Source organism: Eleginops maclovinus, chromosome 1 (genome assembly GCF_036324505.1).
Source record: "Eleginops maclovinus isolate JMC-PN-2008 ecotype Puerto Natales chromosome 1, JC_Emac_rtc_rv5, whole genome shotgun sequence".
NCBI lineage: Eukaryota > Metazoa > Chordata > Actinopteri > Perciformes > Eleginopidae > Eleginops > Eleginops maclovinus.
In genome coordinates this window covers 3768184-3788835 of record NC_086349.1, presented here as the reverse complement: position 1 = coordinate 3788835, position 20652 = coordinate 3768184, and the positions used below count along the sequence as shown (strand labels likewise).

The window sequence follows — 20652 nt, the reverse complement described above, 5'->3', positions numbered from 1 at the left end:
TGAGAGTTGGATATCTGAAAAGGTGTGTGTGTATATTGCAATATTTTAAGATGTATATGAATTTAATGTCACTATTCAAAAGACTGTTCTATTTCATATAACCCTGACCCCCCCCCCCCCCCATCATTCCTCCCCAGGTTTTTAAGGAGAACACAACACGGTAAGTGCAGAGTAATTCATTGTCAAATAGCAGAAAACAATACAACAGCCACGCGCTAAAAGTGGTTTAAATAATGTTCACCCAGCTTCCCATAATCCCTCACTTCAGTCTCTCAGATCACATGAGCAGAGCATACACACATTGGCGCATCACTTGTAGAAAAACACACACACCAATCCAACATTATTTTTTACCGATCGCATCCTCACCCACACCCACCCCCACCCCCACACACACACAGCGTGACAGCATCAGTCTTCCCGTGTGCTCTATTGCTTTAAGCGGACCCATCTGCTGCTGTAAGACATGCAGAGCAGGAGCCTCCAATAACAGTTTAAAATAGTGACCCCCCCCCCCGCCATAGAAAAAAGCTCATTGCATGCTTTTCTAAAATGCGCTTCCATGTGCTTGATCTACTCACTATCTGAATACATGTTTCATAACAGACTACAAGAAAACATCTCAGACTAAACAGAGATATGGAAGCCCATTCCTGCTGGGAAAACATGAAAGTCCCGCTCATAAAACACTGACTCATCTTAAAAGTTATATTGTAAAACAGAATATGTATTCCCAAAATATGGCTATGGAACTCAACATTTGTGATGACTACACTCAAAGTTGAATTTAATTAAATAAATTGACTTGTACGTAATTGTAGGTCGGTTGATATTTTTCCTTTCAACTTAATATTATTGCTTTCAACAAACACAATACAATTATGTCTAAACTGTTGACAAAAGGAATTTAAAGTCAACTTCTTAATTTTTTTTGCGTACTATAGTCAAAGTTATTACATGCTACATGGAAACGTTGACTTTAATTAAATGTATTATTTCAACAGATTACACATAACTTTGTTAGGTTAGTTGAAAGCAATACTATGAAGTTTGAATAAAAATATATTAGGTTGAATATTATTGCTTTCATTTAACTTCATACAGTGATGTTAAATCTGTTGAAATAATACATTACATTTTTTCAGTGTACATACAATTTGACTTCATAAATCAAGTCAAGATTAAGATTAAAATAACAATTTCAAGTTTTACTTAGCTATAAGTCCCTATTTTAACTTAATTAATAAAAAGGCATGTCCTAATCTTGACTGAATCGAAAACTACAATTTTTTTTAAGGTCAAAAGTAAAAGTTTCATCCTGGCGAACGATCTGTTTTTTTCAAAGTGTTTTTTGTTAACATCTTATTTCTTGGTGGTAATGGACTTCCATATTTTCTACTTCATGTGCCAGGAAACTTATACAAAGAGAATTATTTTGTATGGTCCAGGCTACATCCACACAAACAGCATCGTGGAATTACTGTGGCAAAAAAAACATACTTTTGTCCATAAAAACTTCATTTACATTCATTTTTAAATGACAGCATTTTGGATATTGTGTTCACTGGAAGATGTTTAGCCCTGTGCTTCTATTTGAAAAGTCCCTGGCAGGCTGCAGTGACTCGGCATCATTCTGTATTCTATTAGAGAGTCACACAGCTGCTAAGTCGACAAGAATTGCATTAGTTTCAGTTTGCGTGCGATGCACTGTTTCATGATGACGGAGGTGGTGAGACTTTGCATCATGTTCATCACAGATCAACAGTAAAACGGTGACATCACTCCCCTGTCAAACTCATGTCTCATCAACACACACATTAATGATCTGCAGGTTGATTAAAGCACTGGAGTCGGATCAAACATCACGTAAGGTGCTAAAGGTATTCAACATAAGCGGTGAAAATGTAACAAGACTCTTGTGTTTGCTCCACAAAAAATGCATCACTCATATATTCACTTATTCAATGAGCAAAATATGCACCGAAAAAATAAAATACATTTCTAAGAAGAAGTGAGGTGATAAGAGAGATGAAGCAGACACATCATTCAGCTCAGTCTTTGGTTAGGTGAGAAGCCAGCAGCACTTTAGAGAAGCCTCATAAACATTTGGACAGGATCCCTGAAGAGCACCTGATTCACTTCAAGTGGCGACGAGTCAACAGAAAGAGGGCCAAGGGGGGAGGGAGTCCTGGTGTGGGAGCCCTTGGTAGGTCCGACTGCTGGTTTATAGAGGGAATGTGATGGATGCTGGTGACAGCAGGGAGAACCTCCACTGCATCCACTGGTGGAGAGAATCGCTGTAACGGCAGTTCAGTCTTCACGCGTGAGTAGGAAGCGGAAAGGTACCCTCGGAAGCATCGGAGAAAGGGAAGACCTGCGGAAAGGAAGGCGGCGGCTCCTGCGAAGCAGCGGGTGAAACGGAGCCCCTTTATTATTCGCAGAGTGCTGGGACTCCTCAGTCAGGTAACAGAAAACAGAGAGTTCTCCCTCCTGAAGCTCCTCTCACAGAAGAGGGGGGGCGACTCTTTCAGGTGTTTCTTGGTGGTGTGGGTCTGAAGCCTGCTAGAGGCGTTCATCTCTTCCCTGACTTCATGTAGGACGGGATGGCTCCTCGGGCGGTCAGGCCTTCGAAGCGTTTGTAGGTGTAGTTGATGAAGACCCAGTCCTTGTTCTTCAGGTCGGCCTCCGTCTGGTTGGACACCGGAGCGACTGGAGGAGGAGAAAAAGAAGCTTTAACTTGTGGCAAATATCACAACAGAGGAGCAGATGATCCAACAGAAAGTGCAGCGTACCTGTTGGTGTGAGGATATCTGAATCAGGGAACTCATCAAAGTTGGAGGTGTCGTCGATGCTTTTGATCTCAATGGGGATGGCAGCAGGTCTCTCTCTGCAGGGGAGTAAGCGCAGTTAGAAAGAGAGGAATAAAGCATTTGAGAAGTGAAGGAGCTGCGGTTTGCCTGAATTTTGTTAACCAGATTCAGAAAAAATGATAACGTGGTTGAGCAGCCTGCAGTTGCTATGTTAACAAGCATCACCTAGTTACTGTTTAGATAAAGCTGAATCAGCAGTCATGAGTATCAAACCATTTCTCCTTATAGTTTATTACCCAGCTTTGTCCAACACTGGATTCTGATTGGTCCATTTGAACGTTCAGAGGTCTATATTTCCTTAGAGGAAGCCATAGGATCATTTTTAGATCAATAAAATAATTTTCAAATCAATATTGTGAGTCAAGTAGTCGGTTTCTTGAGTATGCAACGGTCATTTAGGGGTCATTGTTTTTTTCTCATAAATGTCCGGCTCGCTGCTCATTTTCCCTTACTTGTCCCAATTAATTTAGAATTTCTTGGGTGGGCACAATATCTGGTACCAAGGTAGATCTAATCATTTTATTCTGAATAGTGTATAAGGTCAAATGTTTGTTCCTATTGTATACATCAAGCACTCAGCATTAATTCAACAGTGCCACCACCACTACAAAAGCCGTTTTAAATGAATGTTGCACTTTGAGTATAATCCCTACCGGCCTCTGTCAGAGACACAACTCCAAAGTGCACCACCTCTAAGATAGAGGACATCTGTCAAATGTCTCCTTGTAATAACTGTCCTTGACCATGTAAACAGCTCCCACCTGATATGGTCGTAGTCTACCCCCTCAAAGAAGGGGTTGGACTTGATGTCTTCCACCCCCACAGCACCGATCCTGTGCTCCTCCTCACAGCAGAACCTGCAAACACACGCCACATTAATATCATCACAACTTCTATGTGCTCTTGATGGCCGGTGAGAGGAAGAAGTCTTGCCTGAGGATCAGATCTTTGGCCTTCTCCGATATAGGCACTTCTGGAGGGAAAGTTAGCGTCTCTCTCCAGTTCATCACTTTCCTGTAGGTCTCCTGAGGCGTCTCTGAGCAGAAGGGGGGGTAACCTGCACATGGGGAGGACAGCAGAATCACCAGCTGTCCGTTTTAAACCACAACAGCCTGAGGGTAGACGAGCTGGAGAAGGTCCTTACCTATCAGCATCTCATACATGATGACCCCCAGGCTCCACCAATCACAGAGCTTGTTGTATCCATTCTGCATGAAGACCTCTGGAGCGATGTAGTCGGGGGTCCCCACTGTGGAGAAAGCCTACGACAGGGACGGGGAACAACAGTAAGACAATTAAGAGCTGCTTGCTTTGAGCTATAGGATTAAGAAAAAGTAAATTAATTAACTTTAAAAGGACTCTGTTTGATTCATTTTGGGGTTTCCCTTTCCTGTAGTGTGCTCTGTAGGTTTGTATGCATGTAAATGATCTGCAAAGGCTAAACTACAAAAGGGAGTCCCCCTCCTCCCACCTGAAACGCCTCCATTGGTATCCTTGTTTACTTCTGTAACATAGTGACATCACTATTTATCACTTGCGCTTCTATTTGCTTGTGCTCCAACACATTGTAGGTGATATGCTGAGGGGAGGGACATCTCTAAGTGATTGACCAATCACAACTGAGCCAGCCAGCTAGCCAATCAGAGCAGACAGGGCTCTGGTTTCAGACAGAGGGTGAAAAGAGGTGCTGCAGCAGAGGCAGTATGAGAAAAATTAAGAGCTTTTTGAACATTAAAGAATGGAGACATGTCCCAGTAGAGGCACAAAATATTGATATGAAGCTGAGAATGAGCAGAATGTCTTCTATAAATGGTGCTGAATTTGAGTCATGCATAATTAAAGGCCGGCGCAAAACTGCTGTCGAGTGTAATGACACTATGCTCAGACCTACCAGTTGCCTCCTGTTCCTCTTCCACGTCTCTGCTTTCCTCTTGGAGTTCATGTTCTGGAAGGCTGTGGGGACAGACAGCACGGAGTGAACAGGCTAACCAGATATTTAAAATAGTTTGTAATGGAATAAATAGGGTCAAACTCTCGGCTGTGCACGGTTATATACTGTATAACATATTGATAGAACGATAAACCGATGTGCGATGAAATCAATGGAAGGGGCGACCTACTTTGTTTACTGAGGTCACTGGGCAGGCTGTGGTTCAGGTTCTTGTAGAACTCTGTGCGGTGTGCTCTCTTCAGCCCGGTGCACAGCCCAAAGTCTGACAGCTTCACGTGACCCTGGGAACACAACACACACCTTCAGCGCTGCGGTACACTGCGTCACACAGCAAGGGTTTACAATATGGCCCGACTGACTGTCATTAATAATCACACATTTGATTTATAAAAGCGTCTTTCAAGGCTCTCAAAGTGGCTCTGTGATGAATTATTGATATCATAAAGAGCAAATTTGCCCGTTTATTTCTATTTCTTTTATGAGATGTTTCTATTTTAGAATAGTTTATTTCTACTTTTTAATTTCTAATTACGTGCAATGCGTTGTTTTGTTTTATGCTGATGCAACAAAATAAATCCCAGTTTGGGATTTATAAAGAACTCCTAATCTTATTTTACATTTAAGCAATGTTGGCCAAAAAGATAATAATGCTTCAGATCAATAGAGATTCTTTATCACAATTATTAAACCGGTTTTGCTGAAATTTGCTGTTTTTTATTCCATAGGTCACCCTATAAGAACAAAAGATTGCAATATTACTTTTTCTGCAATATGTATTGTGATATGAGAAAGTAATATTTAGGAACATAGGATCCACTTTAAAGCCAAACGCAGCCATCTGGTGCATTTTAACAGTGAAATAATAGCGCTGCAGCAAAATGACGAGGCTAGATTGAGAGACTGGTCCGTGTTCGCTCTAATCATGTTGTTTAAATGAATTGTATGAAAGCAGAAAAGGTCACACCCTCAAAGTGTGGTAAAGGAGAAGCTTCATATTTCAGCACGGGACGGGTGATTCGCCCACACCGCTTCAGACGACAGCCATGTTTATTTAATAGCGGGAAAATTATGATGCCAATTAAAATGTGATACGTTGCGGTACTGGGGAGGGGAACAACAGCTGATATGTATTATAAATGGTTTTGAAATGCCTTGAAACACCAACGCATGTGAAACTGCTTCAAAGAAGGTGCAATAAAGGCTGAATATTGTGTGATTATGACGGACAGCCTCACCCTGGAGTCCAGCAGCAGGTTGTCTGGCTTGATGTCTCTGTGGATGAAGCCCAGCTGGTGGATGGAGTCGATGGCCAGCACCGTCTCGGCGATGTAGAACTGAGTTGCCTCTTCCGTCAGAGTGTCCTTCTTCATCAGCAGGGTCATCATGTCTCCTGCAGACCAATACCAACACACACAGCAGCTCTGAGGTCAGAGGCATGGACACAACGGGACAGACCCTTCTCTGCAGGTCAGACTCCACACATGTTGTATAAAAAAAGATTCCCAGTGAGAACAATTGCAGACAACACGAGCCAAATAGAGGAATACAACTGTATCTTCTGAAGCGGCTGCGTTCTAAGTCAAAAACATATTTGAGTCAAGAATGTATCAAACTGGTACCGAGTAGAGATGTCACATCACCATACAAAACCAATACCAGCGGAAATCCAAGTTTTGGAGGTTTAACAGCTCATATTTCCATCTCTGATACATATTTTATATTGCTGTGAAATTATAACTAGATGTACTCAAGTTCTCAACATAAACTACATTGTAAACACATCATGGATTCATGGATTCAATACTAATAAAAAAAACTTGAACTAAAAAATAGTCATAATGTAAATCAATGGAACCTCTGTTAACATGAGCTGTTAGTCAAGCAGGACTGTGCCGCTGCCCAATGGCTGCTGACAGCTAACAGCTAACGCTAACTATCTCTACTCCTGCCAATTTCTACACAGATCTGTTTTTTCACAATGTTGCATTGACAGGGAAAAATATGAGTTTGAGGGAAGCGTCAACTGTAAGTTAATTGTATCCTTTCAGACTGTAAAGCTAGGCACTTCTATGCTGTAATTCTCAAGCCCTGATCTCAGATATCGGCACTACTGTAAAAACTACTCAACTTAGTACTGGAGCATCCTTATGACATCGTACAACAGAGTAACTGTTTGGTTATTAAGATGCAGTTTAATTTACCACCATTGTTTTTAAGTCCATCTAATTTGCCTTTCGCTAAGCCACACCCTAGAATGCAGACTGGCCAATCACAGCGGAGCTAACAACGGACTCCGACAAAGCTCCGACACTTTCATGACAGCGATTTTCGTACTTTTAACACTGTCGTTTGTGGACTATAAGAAAGATATGGTTAAACGTTGTGCCTGGGGCACTTGTAAGACTGATAGTCGTTACCCAGAGAGGTTGGAGGGGGGTGTGCGTTTTTTCCCCTTCCCCAAACCAAAATCAAAGCCTGACAAGTGTCGCCTGTTGATTAGATTTAGTGGACGTCCTCACTCTCAGCTGAACCCCTCAAGGATCGACCGGCACACTTTTGTGTGTTCTAATGTAAGACTTTTGTCTTTAACCCTACAGTTAAGTTAAACTATTCGGTATTCTGTGATTTCAATCTATACATTTGGTTGTTGTGTTGGCAGAAGATGGGTCAACTTTTTCGGTCCGTCTTGGCCCTGGCCACAACGATTGCAGTCACGGGCTGTGGTGTTACTTTGACATCTCTGGGTTTATGCCACTGTTGTGGTAGGCTTGTGGAGGACTGTAGTTCTAGGCCTACAGACATGTTGGCGTGTTGTGTCTTACAGAGGTCCAGGGTATGGATAAGCCCGATGATGTGGGCGCAGAACCCTGCGGAGCTAATGAAAGATCACCTCGTTAATTACAGCTAGCCTGCTAACGTTGCCTATTATGGTTATGATACGCTAGCATATAAGGCTATACAATGTTATAGGTGCTTTGTGCTTTTGCTTTATAATAACGACGATAATAGTGAATATAGACCTACCCAGCTTTACAGCAACAGTGTTGCTCGTTGACATCATTTGTGCCAGCCTCCGTCTGGATCATCAGCTGATGTGGCAACTCACTTTTTGATTGTGATCTATATGCTTTTGCCTCTTTTGTTACCTTGATGTCCTGTATGTAACCCTCAAAGGCATACTGTAAACCTCTCTGTCTACTTCGGTCAGAAACAGCATTTGCTGCTTTGTAAAAGCCGGACAGCAGTTCAGCTGGAAGAGCTGTCAAAACGCCATGTTGAAAGTATGTTTGTCGGACTTAGCAACAATAAACAAGGGGGGTGGGGCTTAGCAAAAGGTCAATTAGACAAAATCTTCACGGTCATTCAGATAGAGAGGAAACTTAGAGAGGAATTTAAGTTCCTAACTTTGAGTTGTTAGGGACTTGATGACCTATCCTGGTTAGAAATAGGCTGGCTGGTGGTGGGTTCAGCCATCCCCCCCTCAGTATTGTGGTGTAGGGTCAAGGGCTCATACCTCCAGGCAGGAACTCCATGATGAGGTAGAGGTTCATCTTATCCTGGAAGCTGTAGAACATCTTGACCACCCACAGGCTGTCTGCCTCCACCAGAATGTCCCTCTCAGCCCGAATATGACCAACCTGAAAAGGGAGAGAGAGGGAGACACACAGGGTCAAAGATGTCCAGCTGATGCAGCAGCGGCAGCACCCCCACTGTAGAGTCTGGCCTCACCTGTTCCTTCTCCAGCATGTCTGCTTTCCGGAGGATCTTCATTGCATAAACATGACCGGTGTCTTTCTTCTGCACCAGACGAACCTGGAGGCCAGAAGGAGAGTTTTAATGAAACTCACAGAAGGAGCTTGATTTAAATGTTTCAATACCTGAGGACGTATTGGTTTCGATCTTTAAACTGGTTCATTCCATATCCCTCTGTGCCTGTCACTGTTTGCTACAGTTTAAAGCTGTGCACAGAGCTCATGTGTCTAAAGCTAAACGGTCCCAGATCTACCCAGATGTAAGTCCCAGCTGTGAAAGGTGTAAAATAAATGAGGCCACCCTTGCACCCATGTTTTGGACATGTACTAGCCTAGATAAATATTGGAAGGACATTTTCAATACTTTGTCTGTTATCCTTGATCAAAAGCTGGACCCTCACCCTCTAGTTCAGGGGTGCCCAACCAGTCGACCGCGGAAATTTGGAGCGGCATTTCAAGATGGTCCACAAGAGCTACGATACAAACTTCCCAGCTAAGTCACCACTGCGCGCCCGAAAAGTCAAGGAATTGAAAAGTCAGCTAGCAGCACAACAGTCCATTTTTACCAGGCCCAATACCACGAGTAAGGCTGCAACCATAGCTTCTTATCGTGTCTGTCGTGTTCTTGCAAAAGGAAAGAAATCTTTCAAGGAGGGTGAGATTGTGAAAGAAGCGTTCATGGAAGCCGCAAATGCGCTTTTTGCCGATTTTTAAAATCGAAAGGAGATTGTGTCTGCTATTCAGGATGTGCAGCTATAAAGAAATTCTGTTACACGGCGATGCGAGGGAATGGCGGAGGATGTTGAACAGCAATTGAGGAATGATGTTGACTCATGTGAGTGTTTTTCTCTGCAATTCGGTGAATCCACTGATGCTGTGGATGTGGCTCAGCTATGTGTGTGCATTAGAATGGGTTTCGACAATATGAGTGTAAAAGAAGAGCTGCTGATCATGTTGCCTTTGAAAGGGCACACAAGAGGCACAGATATTTTTCAGGCTTTTATGGAATTCGTTAGTAAGAGCAAGTTGCCCCTCTTCAAACTCATCTCCATTACAACCGATGGGGCTCCAGCAATGATTGGACGTACTGCTGGGTTCATTGGATTGTGCAAACAGTCTGAATCTTTCCCGGATTTCCTGAATTACCATTGTATAATTCACCAGCAAGGGTTGTGCGGGAAGATTTTAAATATGAAAGACGTGATGGATGTGGCTAACAAGATTGCGTGTTCTGTTCGGGCCAGGAGTCTGCAGAGGCGATTGTTCCGTGCGCAACTGGAGGAGACCGGTGCAGAACACACAGATCTGCTGCTGCACACAGACGTAAGGTGGCTCAGCAGAGGGACACTTCTGGAATGGTTTTCTGAATTGTTGCCCGAAATTAAAGAATTTCTGAAACGTTCAAACCATGCTGAGTATGCACAGCTAGAAGACAGTCAGTGGCTCTTGGATTTAGCCTTTCTTACTGATCTGACTGACAAGCTCAATAACTTGAATCTAGAGCTGCAGGGTAAGAACCAACACATCATCAACATGATCAGCTCCGTGAACACCTTTAAAAGCAAGTTGCAGCTGCTATCAAGCAGGTTGAAACAGTGTGATCTGCGGAACTTTCCACACATGGACACAGAACTTAAGCGTCAGGGCAAAGACTGTGCGGAGCTTGAGAGTGCACGTTATGATGATCAAGTGCAAAGCATCTCGTCAGAATTTGACAGGCAGTTTACTTACTTTGCATCCATTGAGCCTGTTGTCAGTTTTCTCAGTTTTCCATTTGGGGAAAATATAGATGTGGATTGTATAACGTCCAAAGTGGCATCACTCTTCAACCTGGATAGCGGTGCTATTGAGAATGAGATCCTCACACCAAATAATGACATTGAGCTCAAATCAAGAGCTACCCTGACACAAATGTCCAATTCTGGAATCTAATGCAGAAAGAGAAGTACCCCAACCTCAGACAAACTGCAAAGAATTTGACTGCACTTTTTGGATCAACATATTTGCGTGAGTCTGCCTTTTCACATATGAAAATCATTAAGTCAAAATACAGATCCACCATGACTGATGACCAGCTTGCGGCCTGCTTACTGTCTGGACTATGAGAGACTACCTTCCTCCTCTCAGTGCCAGAAGTCCCACTAAGGTAGAGAACCACTTTTCCAACCTGAATTAGGCATTGTATTAATTGGGTTGTATGTTGTTGTGTTGTTACGGGCCAGTCCTAGGCCTTACTTGTGCTTATTCTTTGCACGACGTACATTTACTTCAATAAATGTATTATATTTGTTAAAACTTGATATTTGTGTCAGAAAATTGTGTTATTATATAGGTGCACAATTAATTGTGGCTACGCTATGGCTTTCGATATGACTTCGTAGATCTCGACACACTATCAACTTTAAAAGTAGATCTTGGTTCAAAAAAGGTTGGGCACCCCTGCTCTAGTTGCACTCTTTGGCACCACTGGAGAGGATGATACACGCCTGACTCCAACCAAGGCTTGCACCTCCCTGCTGGCAAGGCGAGTGATACTACTTAGGTGGAAAGATGCTGTCCCGCCCCACCTACGCTCAGTGGCTAAATGACCTGATACATGTTTGATGTAGTGTTTCAAAAATCTAATAAAAATATCTGAGGGAAAAACTAAAATCACAGAAGTTGATCACAGGAAAAAAAACTGTTAAAAATAGCAGCAGCAGACAGAAATAATGATTTCATCACAGCTGTCTGTCACTTAGGAGGCAGAGTGATATAAAACACTAAGGGAAGCCATGCTACTCTTCTCATTATTAATATCATTGGTAATATTTACTGATTGCCAACAAACCACCCTATAATATATGGATAACATTGGTTTCCCCTGTGCCATTGTGATCCAACAGTTTCATCTGTAATGCTTTCAAAAAAGGCAGACCGGAATCATCTTCTAAATATGTATGTTATAGATGTTTACCTCTCCAAAAGCTCCTCGGCCAATCACCTTCAGGGACTCAAAGTCCTCTAGCCCCAGTCGAGTGCGTTTCAGCCGCAAGAACTCTGTCTCTTTCCTCGCATGCTGAGAGCGCCGGATGCGTTTCTGCAGAGCAAAGATCATGTAAAATAGAAGGAAAGTATATTTGTACAAGTGGCATCATCGCTCACACTTCCAGCAGATCGCAAACTCTTCACACTGTGACAGGAGATGACTAATTATCCAATACAGCCATTGAGCATGCTGGGAAAAAAGACTGCGTGTGTGTTTGTCACTCACCTCTTCATCTGCCAAGCCTTCCTGATCCATCACTTTCTCCAGCTTCTGCTGCCTGAAGAGATAATGTGACCATTAGCACATCCCATCATATCAGCTGTTTCAGCAAAAAAAACATCCAGAAAGAAGGCCCTTAAACTGATGCTCCTGGCATCATACAAGTTTAAAAGTTAAACCCAAAGATATCTGGTACATGTCAGTCAAAAGGATGAAATGCAACGCTTTAATCACTAGACATATACTTGATTAAAGAAATAATGTATATTATTAATAATATTAATAATAATAATAATTCACATAAACTCAAACAATCTTGTTTCTCTTGATTTACTTGATTATTACATTAAATCACATCTCAAAGTACATTTATTACAGTACATCTGTAACAAGCGGGGCGTCTAGTTCTTCACAGCTTCCTGCTATGACCCTCAAACCGACTACTAAACTCTTGATACTGTGTACCATCATCATCTTTGAGTGAAATCTGTATTTTAAAAAGAGTCCCAGAAAAGAAATGTTAGCCACATATCTGCTGAAATAGCCTCCAGACATGAGTATACTCTGATGAAACTGATGAACAACAGGAAGTGGTCTTGTCTCAACACCATTCTGACACAAGCCGCCCCCCCCAAAAAAATGGTCGTATTGTGTGTGGTGTAGTGGTTGGACGTTTTAAGTTGCCGCAGTGGATCATTTGAATAGGCTAACCCCAACAAAGGGTACATGCATCAAAACAGCAGGAATAAATCTCATGGCTCCTTGGAACAAAATTAAAAACCTATCTTTTTAATAAGGATTTTAATTTGGGTTAACTTTATTTTAACCTATTTTAATTTCTTGTCAGCTTCACTCCAAGGGACTTCCATTAGGATCACTGCTGATGTTTTACACACACACACAGCCAAGAAGCGGAAGCACTACAGGTAAAATAAGTCAACGCGCCACATTTTGAGATGAGCCCCTGCCACCGGTCTTTCAGTCTTTTTATACAGTACAATACTTTCCATAGTGTCCTGATCCTACTAAAGGATACCCTGCAGACCACAGCTGAGCAGGTAGATCACAGCTCGTGTGTCTTTCACACAACGACAGTGTTTCAAACTTTTTTCACATGTGGGTTAGGACCATAGACTAGATGCTCTATGGTTAAGATGTTTATCAGCTTTCAGCTGTCCCGAAAGATTTACTTTTGGTGTAATGTTATTCCCATTTTGGCCTGGTGTGGCAGATCACAATTGATGTGGCACCTCTATTTATCTACCTGTTATACCTCCATTTAACAAAGTAGAACACTGCAAAGATAGAAACATTATTTAACAGTATTTCTTGTACAGTGGGGCAAAAAAGTATTTAGTCAGCCACCAATTGTGCAAGTTCTCCCATTTAAAAAGATGAGAGAGGCCTGTCATTTTTATCATAGGTATACCTCAACTATGAGAGACAGAATGAGAAAAACAAATCCAGAAATCACATTGTAGGATTTTTAATGAATTTATTTTCAAATTGTTGTGGAAAATAAGTATTTGGTCAATAACAAAAGTTCATCTCAATACTTTGTTATATACCCTTTGTTGGCAATGACAGAGGTCAAACGTTTTCTGTAAGTCTTCACAAGGTTTCCACACACTGTTGCTGGTATTTTGGCCCATTCCTCCATGCAGATCTCCTCTAAAGCAGTGATGTTTTGGGGCTGTCGCTGGGCAACACGGACTTTCAACTCCCTCCAAAGATTTTCTATGGGGTTGAGATCTGGAGACTGGCTAGGCCACTCCAGGACCTTGAAATGCTTCTTACGAAGCCACTCCTTCATTGCCCTGGCGGTGTGTTTGGGATCATGGTCATGCTGAAAGACCCAGCCGCGCTTCATCTTCAGTGCCCTTGCTGATGGAAGGAGGTTTTCACTCAAAATCTCACGATACATGGCCCCATTCATTCTTTCCTTTACACGGATCAGTCGTCCTGGTCCCTTTGCAGAAAAACAGCCCCAAAGCATGATGTTTCCACCCCCATGCTTCACAGTAGGTATGATGTTCTTTGGATGCAACTCTGCATTCTTTCTCCTCCAAACACGACGAGTTGAGTTTTTACCAAAAAGTTCTATTTTGGTTTCATCTGACCATATGACATTCTCCCAATCCTCTTCTGGATCATCCAAATGCCCTCTAGCAAACTTCAGACGGGCCTGGACATGTACTGGCTTAAGCAGGGGGACACGTCTGGAACTGCAGGATTTAAGTCCCTGGCGGCGTAGTGTGTTACTGATGGTAGCCTCTGTTACTTTGGTCCCAGCTCTCTGCAGGTCATTCACTAGGTCCCCCCGTGTGGTTCTGGGATTTTTGCTCACCGTTCTTGTGATCATTTTGACCCCACGGGGTGAGATCTTGCGTGGAGCCCCAGATCGAGGGAGATTAGCAGTGGTCTTGTTTGTCTTCCATTTTCTAATAATTGCTCCCACAGTTGATTTCTTCACACCAAGCTGCTTACCTATTGCAGATTCAGTTTTCCCAGCCTGGTGCAGGTCTACAATTTTGTCTCTGGTCTCCTTTGACAGCTCTTTAGTCTTGGCCATAGTGGAGTTTGGAGTATGAGTGTTTGAGGTTGTGGACAGGTGTCTTTTATACTGATAACGAGTTCAAAAAGGTGCCATTAATACAGGTAACGAGTGGAGGACAGAGGAGCCTCTTAAAGAAGAAGTTACAGGTCTGTGAGAGCCGGAAGTCTTGCTTGTTTGTAGGTGACCAAATACTTATTTTACCGAGGAATTTACCAATTAATTCATTAAAAATCCTACAATGTGATTTCCTGGATTTTTTTTCTCATTCTGTCTCTCATAGTTGAGGTATACCTATGATAAAAAATTACAGGCCTCTCTCATCTTTTTAAATGGGAGAACTTGCACAATGGTGGCTGACTAAATACTTTTTTGCCCCACTGTATATGTTATTCTATTTACATGGACATAGAGTCCTTCATTTACTTGGTCACTTTCCACTCTCTCTGTATCATTTGGCTTATTGTATTTATTTAACACTTGTAGATTGTTCTTGCAACATAACCTGCAATATTGTATTCAAATGTATCCTACTCTGATAATTTGCACTATTTTTATGTGTTTATTTTGTCTTGTGTCCTATATACAGCCGCGGAAACAATGAAGAGACCACTTCAGCATGATCAGTTTCTCTTGCTTTATTATTTATAGGCATGTCTTTGAGTTAAATGATTATTATATTCCTTTTTAATCTATATACTACTGACAACATTTCTCTGTGTTGGAATTCAACATACACTGGAATGGATGCCATACATGTAGAGATAAAGATTTAACAAACATTAAGAGACCACTCCAGATTAAAAAAAGTGAGTGGTCTCCACTCAAAAAAAGAAAAGAAAAATCATTTAACTCAAAGACATGTCTATAAATAATAAAACTAGAGAAAATGATAATGCTGAAGTGGCTGTATATGGTGCACTGTTGGAGGAGCTCGGGACGTAAGATTTTCATTGCCATAACTAAACTGTAGCTACTGTGCATATGACAATAAAACCCTTGAATCTTGAATCAAAGTGCTGCGAAAATTCATTTTGCTGCCACGGGAGGAAATAAGAGTGGAGTAGGAGTGGAAATTGTGAATTACCTCATCTCCCGCTCCTCGTGCTGGGCGATGAGGTTACTGTAGAAGTTCTCCAGGGTCACCTTGGCCATAGTGACGCGCTCCTTTGTGTGGTTACTCATGGAGGAGCACGAGCTGGGGCTAGTCATTGCCATGCTTAACCTGGAGAAACACACAGATGATGAAGTGAGTGGATAGCATGTGTGCGGCAAATCACAACCCTGGTCAGACATGCTGTGGACACACACATCCAATGAGGAGTTTGCCACACAGCAAGGAACACTGCCCAAAAATTGGAACTATGAAATTACATGACAGTTGGCTCTGAAAAAGAGGAAGGAAAGAAGCTGTCTCTGCATGTTGATAACATTGTGCAGTTATGAAGAAATAACGAGGAAATCGGATTTGTGCAAGCAATGAAGGTGAAGGCCCTCTGTGAGATAGCTAGGGTTTGAGGCATATTATGTATCTAATCCTAATGGAGATTTAATAGCAGTTAAACAAGCATAATCATGAAAATAAATACTTCAGGTACAAGTATCAAGACACTAATAGAAATGCTAAAAATAACTGCACAATGGGAGCATTCATACCTGAGGCCTGTGCTGTTTTACAGATATTGGGAGAGCCCCTTGTGAATATGGAGCCAACACACGTCGTAACTCAGTAACAGATTTTTGGCTGGCCAAAACATGTAACTACTGGAATAAATGCTTCAGTGCTTGTGGCAGGGTTGGAAGTCTTCCCGAAATGTAAAAGGTACACCCTTGTAAGACTGCTGTTGTGACTTCATGTAAACGCGTGAGGGAGGGAATTCAGAAGGTTGATACACCTACATTACAATGGAACAGATTTCATAGCCATATCTCGCCAAAAATAGAATTTTAAATGCTTGTTCAGACATGATGGTCATAAGGCATTAAGTTGTCATTAAAAATGTAACTTAATGGAAAGCATGTTGAAAACCGGTGATGTGACGGCTCAGCCTTTTGTTATATCAACAATACAGAAAGTGTTCATGTGCTATGGAGTATTCTCCCTAATAACACATCAGCAATCATTTGTATTAATTGATTAATATTAAAATGTATTTGCAGTGGTGTAATGTAGTAAAGGACATTTACTTAAGTACTATTGAGGTGTACTAGTGCTTTACTTTTTCTATTTTATTCTTCTTTATACTTCTACCCAACTACAATTTGGAAGCCAATATTGCACTTTTTACTCCACTACATTTATTTGACAACATTAGTTATTGTAAGGATTCAAGTTATTGGTTCACACAAAATATAATTTAACAAATAAATAAACTATAATATACAACTATAGGTTAAGATATTCAACAGCAGAATATATGGTCATTAAAAGTGGCTCCACCTTTAGCAGCTGTGATGAACACATTAATGCAGGGGTGTCCAAACTACGGCCGGGGGCCAAATGGGGCCCGCAGGCCATTTTGAATTGGCCCTCAGCACATTCTAAAAGTATAATGTATAATAAGTATAAAACTTCTGCTTGTCTTATATTGTACTTCTCAAATATATATGTTAAAATATATTAATGAGCCCAATTTTCAAATAAATTCTGTCATTTAAAATGTAAAACATTTTCTAACAAATCTTAGTTGATGAAAAAAAATAATAATAGTAACTTATTTCTATAACAAGCTTGAAATATAACTTTCATATTTACTCTTATTATCAGCAATCTGAGGCTTCTGTTTTAAGGAATGAGCTGCCAACAAAATAAATGAAACCCTAAAGAGGGATGAGATGTAGGCTGTTCTTTTCTTAAAGCACTTTAAAGTATTGCACATTATTCACCTACATTTGATTTGTTTTGCTAACTTATAACTTAAATTATGAGGCAATATTCACCTCCATCAGTGACCCAGCTCTCCCTATATTTTCCTGTATGTGGCCCTCGGTGAAAAAAGTTTGGACACCCCTGCATTAGTGCATCAATAATCATAATCCAATCATTTAACATTTATGATCCTAAAATGGGACATTACGCACAATAAGTACTTCTTTACTTTTGGGCCTTTACGTATATTTTGATGCCAATACTTCTGAACTTGTAATAAAGTAACCTTTTTAAATGCAGGACTTTTACTTCTAACAGACTATTTTTACAATGTAATATTGCTACTTTCACTTAACTGAAATATCTAAATACTTCTTACCCCATTGTGTAGTTGGGTTTGTGACATTACGGTTAAAAAAAGCTCACCTACATTCAGACAATGACAGTAAATTAGGCTGCTAAAGTTGCCATTTTAATCAGAGCCAGTGATACGCTATTGGAATTCGGCATTTGTCTGACATTTCAAAATAATAATGGTAATATTACAAAATGTAACGTCACGTGTAATATGGCCTGAATTTACATTTACAAATAACAAGTAATTTATACAGAATTTAAACGTTTGGTGAGTTTCTCTTGTCAAAAACAGACTGCCCTGGATAGTGTCAACAACACGGAGCTAGCTTCCCAAGTTGTTAGTTTCGGTTGCAACGTAGCCATACGTGACTTAAACTTACGTTATCTTAAGATATAAGATAACATAGAGAAACAATTACTTACCTTAACGTAAGCTTGATTCGAATATCGTTTGGAATATTAGTTTAATTTTTTCTTTAACCCTTAGCTTCATAAACAAATGCTTTAACCTGCTACATTAGTTAGCTTGGTAGTTAGCCATTAAAGTTCCTGGCTGCGTCAAATCAGGCAGAGAGAATATAAATTAGACCGGATATGCATTTCAAAATAAAACTGTCATTTATTAGAATGACCGTTTCATCACATTTTCGTTATTTTGAGCTTTATTTTGAAAACGTAAACCAGAAAATCTCTATTTCCCTTTTCACGTGCTTGACAACTTGAAGTTACCCAAAGCGAATAGCTAAGGGAAAGTTAGCAAGTAAAACGATAGCCACTTCTCAGCTAAAATAGCTTGAGTCCTTTGTTTTTAAACTGAACGTAATATAACAGAGCAAGTCCGTAGTTCATTTAGTAAGACAATAAGCAAAAGAAAACGTTCAACATATTGTCTTATAGTGCTTTAATTCTGTATGTTTCTATAGTTGGTCTTTGTTCACTTACCTTGGTCGAAGGTGCGGTATCTGCCGTCTCTTCCTCTGCTCTGCCGAGGGTTGCGTCACCATCAGTTTGAACTCAGCATGACACCTAGTGGACAAACCTCCACCTCCTCCACCACCTCCTCCTCACTCCTCTCTGAGGTTCAGCCATGGATGTATAATAGGAGCAGCAGCTTGCACCCTTAGTGATACGCTACTGCCATCTTCTGGAGTTAGTAGACTCCTCAGTGTCCGCTGTCAGATTTTCTTCCTCAGTCCTGTTCTCCTTTCTTCCTTCATATCATATCCCTGTGATAGGTATTTCCTGCGACATATTTTCTAAGATTTCTGATAACTAAAAGTGTTCGCTCAAACCAGCTGAATTCTTCCCTATAATCAGAGGTGGAAGAAGTACTTGAATGCATACTAAAGTAAAAGTAAAAAAGTATCAACATATACTTTAAGTACCAAAGGTAAAAGTACTCATGATATGATGCTGAAAGGAACATTTTAACACTAGATATTCTTTTAAGTAATTTACGTCATATAATGTATGATAACGCATATGTCGATTGATATTTCAACCGAAATCTGCAAAGTAACTAGTAATTAAATATTTAAAATAAATGCATTGGAGTAAAATGTACTACATTTGCCAACAAAATCCAGTGGAGTAAAAATAATAAAGAAATAGAATTTGGAAAGTAGCCTCAATTTTGTACTTATGTATGTAATAGTATTTCTAATAAATGACACACATTGATAAAGCAACTTTCAAAAACAATCTTTCAAAGAGCTCTCTTTCTGTTTTGTCATGTTTCTCTTGGATGGTTTTTTTTCTGGGTTCTTTCAGCAAATTATAAATGTATTGAGGGTGGCCCTGAGTAAACAGGGTCATTTTGGCCCTTAGGCGTTGGTGACAGGTTCATCTGACCATACTGAGAGTAGAGAACATTAAGAATAAGAAAACTAAGCATGTAAAGATAAACAATAATAATTACATTTTGTTGTTTTTTGTTTGTATTGAATTTTGGCATACATACCTGATTCAAATTCACATATAATAGACACTTTTTATAGATGTTTTGTAAGAGACGTGGACTGAACTGCTCTGGTTAATCTCTGAATTTGTGTTCACTGAAAGGAAGAATAATAATTACGTGAAATAAAAAAAGAGTACCCAAAGATATATATATATACAGTGGGGCAAAAAAGTATTTAGTCAGCCACCAATTGTGCAAGTTCTCCAATTTAAAAAGATGAGAGAGGCCTGTAATTTTTATCATGGGTATACCTCAACTATGAGAGACAGAATGAGAAAAAAAAATCCAGAAAATCACATTGTAGGATTTTTAAAGAATTTATTTTCAAATTATTGTGGAAAATAAGTATTTGGTCAATAACAAAAGTTCATCTCAATACTTTGTTATATACCCTTTGTTGGCAATGACAGAGGTCAAACGTTTTCTGTAAGTCTTCACAAGGTTTTCACACACTGTTGCTGGTATTTTGGCCCATTCCTCCATGCAGATCTCCTCTAAAGCAGTGATGTTTTGGGGCTGTCGCTGGGCAACACAGACTTTCAACTCCCTCCATAGATTTTCTATGGGGTTGAGATCTGGAGACTGGCTAGGCCACTCCAGGACCTTGAAATGCTTCTTACGAAGCCACTCCTTCGTTGCCCTGGCTGTGTGTTTGGGATCATTGTCATGCTGAAAGACCCAGCCACGCTTCATCTTCAGTGCCCTTGCTGATGGAAGGAGGTTTTCACTCAAAATCTCACGATACATGGCCCCATTCATTCTTTCCTTTACACGGATCAGTCGTCCTGGTCCCTTTGCAGAAAAACAGCCCCAAAGCATGATGTCTCCACCCCCATGCTTCACAGTAGGTATGGTGTTCTTTGGATGCAACTCTGCATTCTTTCTCCTCCAAACACGACGAGTTGAGTTTTTACCAAAAAGTTCTATTTTGGTTTCATCTGACCATATGACATTCTCCCAATCCTCTTCTGGATCATCCAAATGCCCTCTAGCAAACTTCAGACGGGCCTGGACATGTACTGGCTTAAGCAGGGGGACACGTCTGGAACTGCAGGATTTAAGTCCCTGGCGGCGTAGTGTGTTACTGATGGT

General features: G+C 40.8%; 1 protein-coding gene across 2 annotated transcripts; it reads right to left on the bottom strand.

The window, feature by feature from the left end:
* Positions 1-160: 160 nt before the first annotated feature.
* On the bottom strand, positions 161-18634 carry stk38a (serine/threonine kinase 38a). Of its 2 annotated transcripts, none has more exons than XM_063884585.1 (14): positions 18543-18634; positions 15462-15599; positions 11827-11878; positions 11530-11652; positions 8551-8634; positions 8336-8459; positions 6057-6211; positions 4991-5102; positions 4762-4823; positions 4015-4132; positions 3804-3927; positions 3632-3727; positions 2793-2887; positions 161-2709 (listed from the first exon to the last, which is right to left on the bottom strand). In XM_063884585.1, the coding sequence occupies exons 1-14, from the start codon at positions 18602-18604 to the stop codon at positions 2573-2575; spliced, it is 1482 nt and encodes a 493-aa protein (XP_063740655.1). In that variant the 5' UTR covers positions 18605-18634; the 3' UTR covers positions 161-2572. The 2 variants fall into 2 exon arrangements, with proteins under 2 accessions (XP_063740655.1, XP_063740662.1); XM_063884592.1 differs by lacking the exon at positions 18543-18634 and adding an exon at positions 18024-18172.
* Positions 18635-20652: the final 2018 nt, after the last annotated feature.

Coding starts and splice junctions, on each gene's coding strand:
- stk38a (XM_063884585.1), bottom strand. CDS start 18,604: ATGGTGACGCAACCCTCGGCAGAGCAGAGGAAGAGACGGCAGATACCG. Junction 11,879..15,461: donor CACGAGGAGCGGGAGATGAG/GTAATTCACAAT, acceptor TTATCTCTTCAG/GCAGCAGAAGCTGGAGAAAG. Junction 4,133..4,761: donor AGAGGAACAGGAGGCAACTG/GTAGGTCTGAGC, acceptor TCCCTGTCGTAG/GCTTTCTCCACAGTGGGGAC.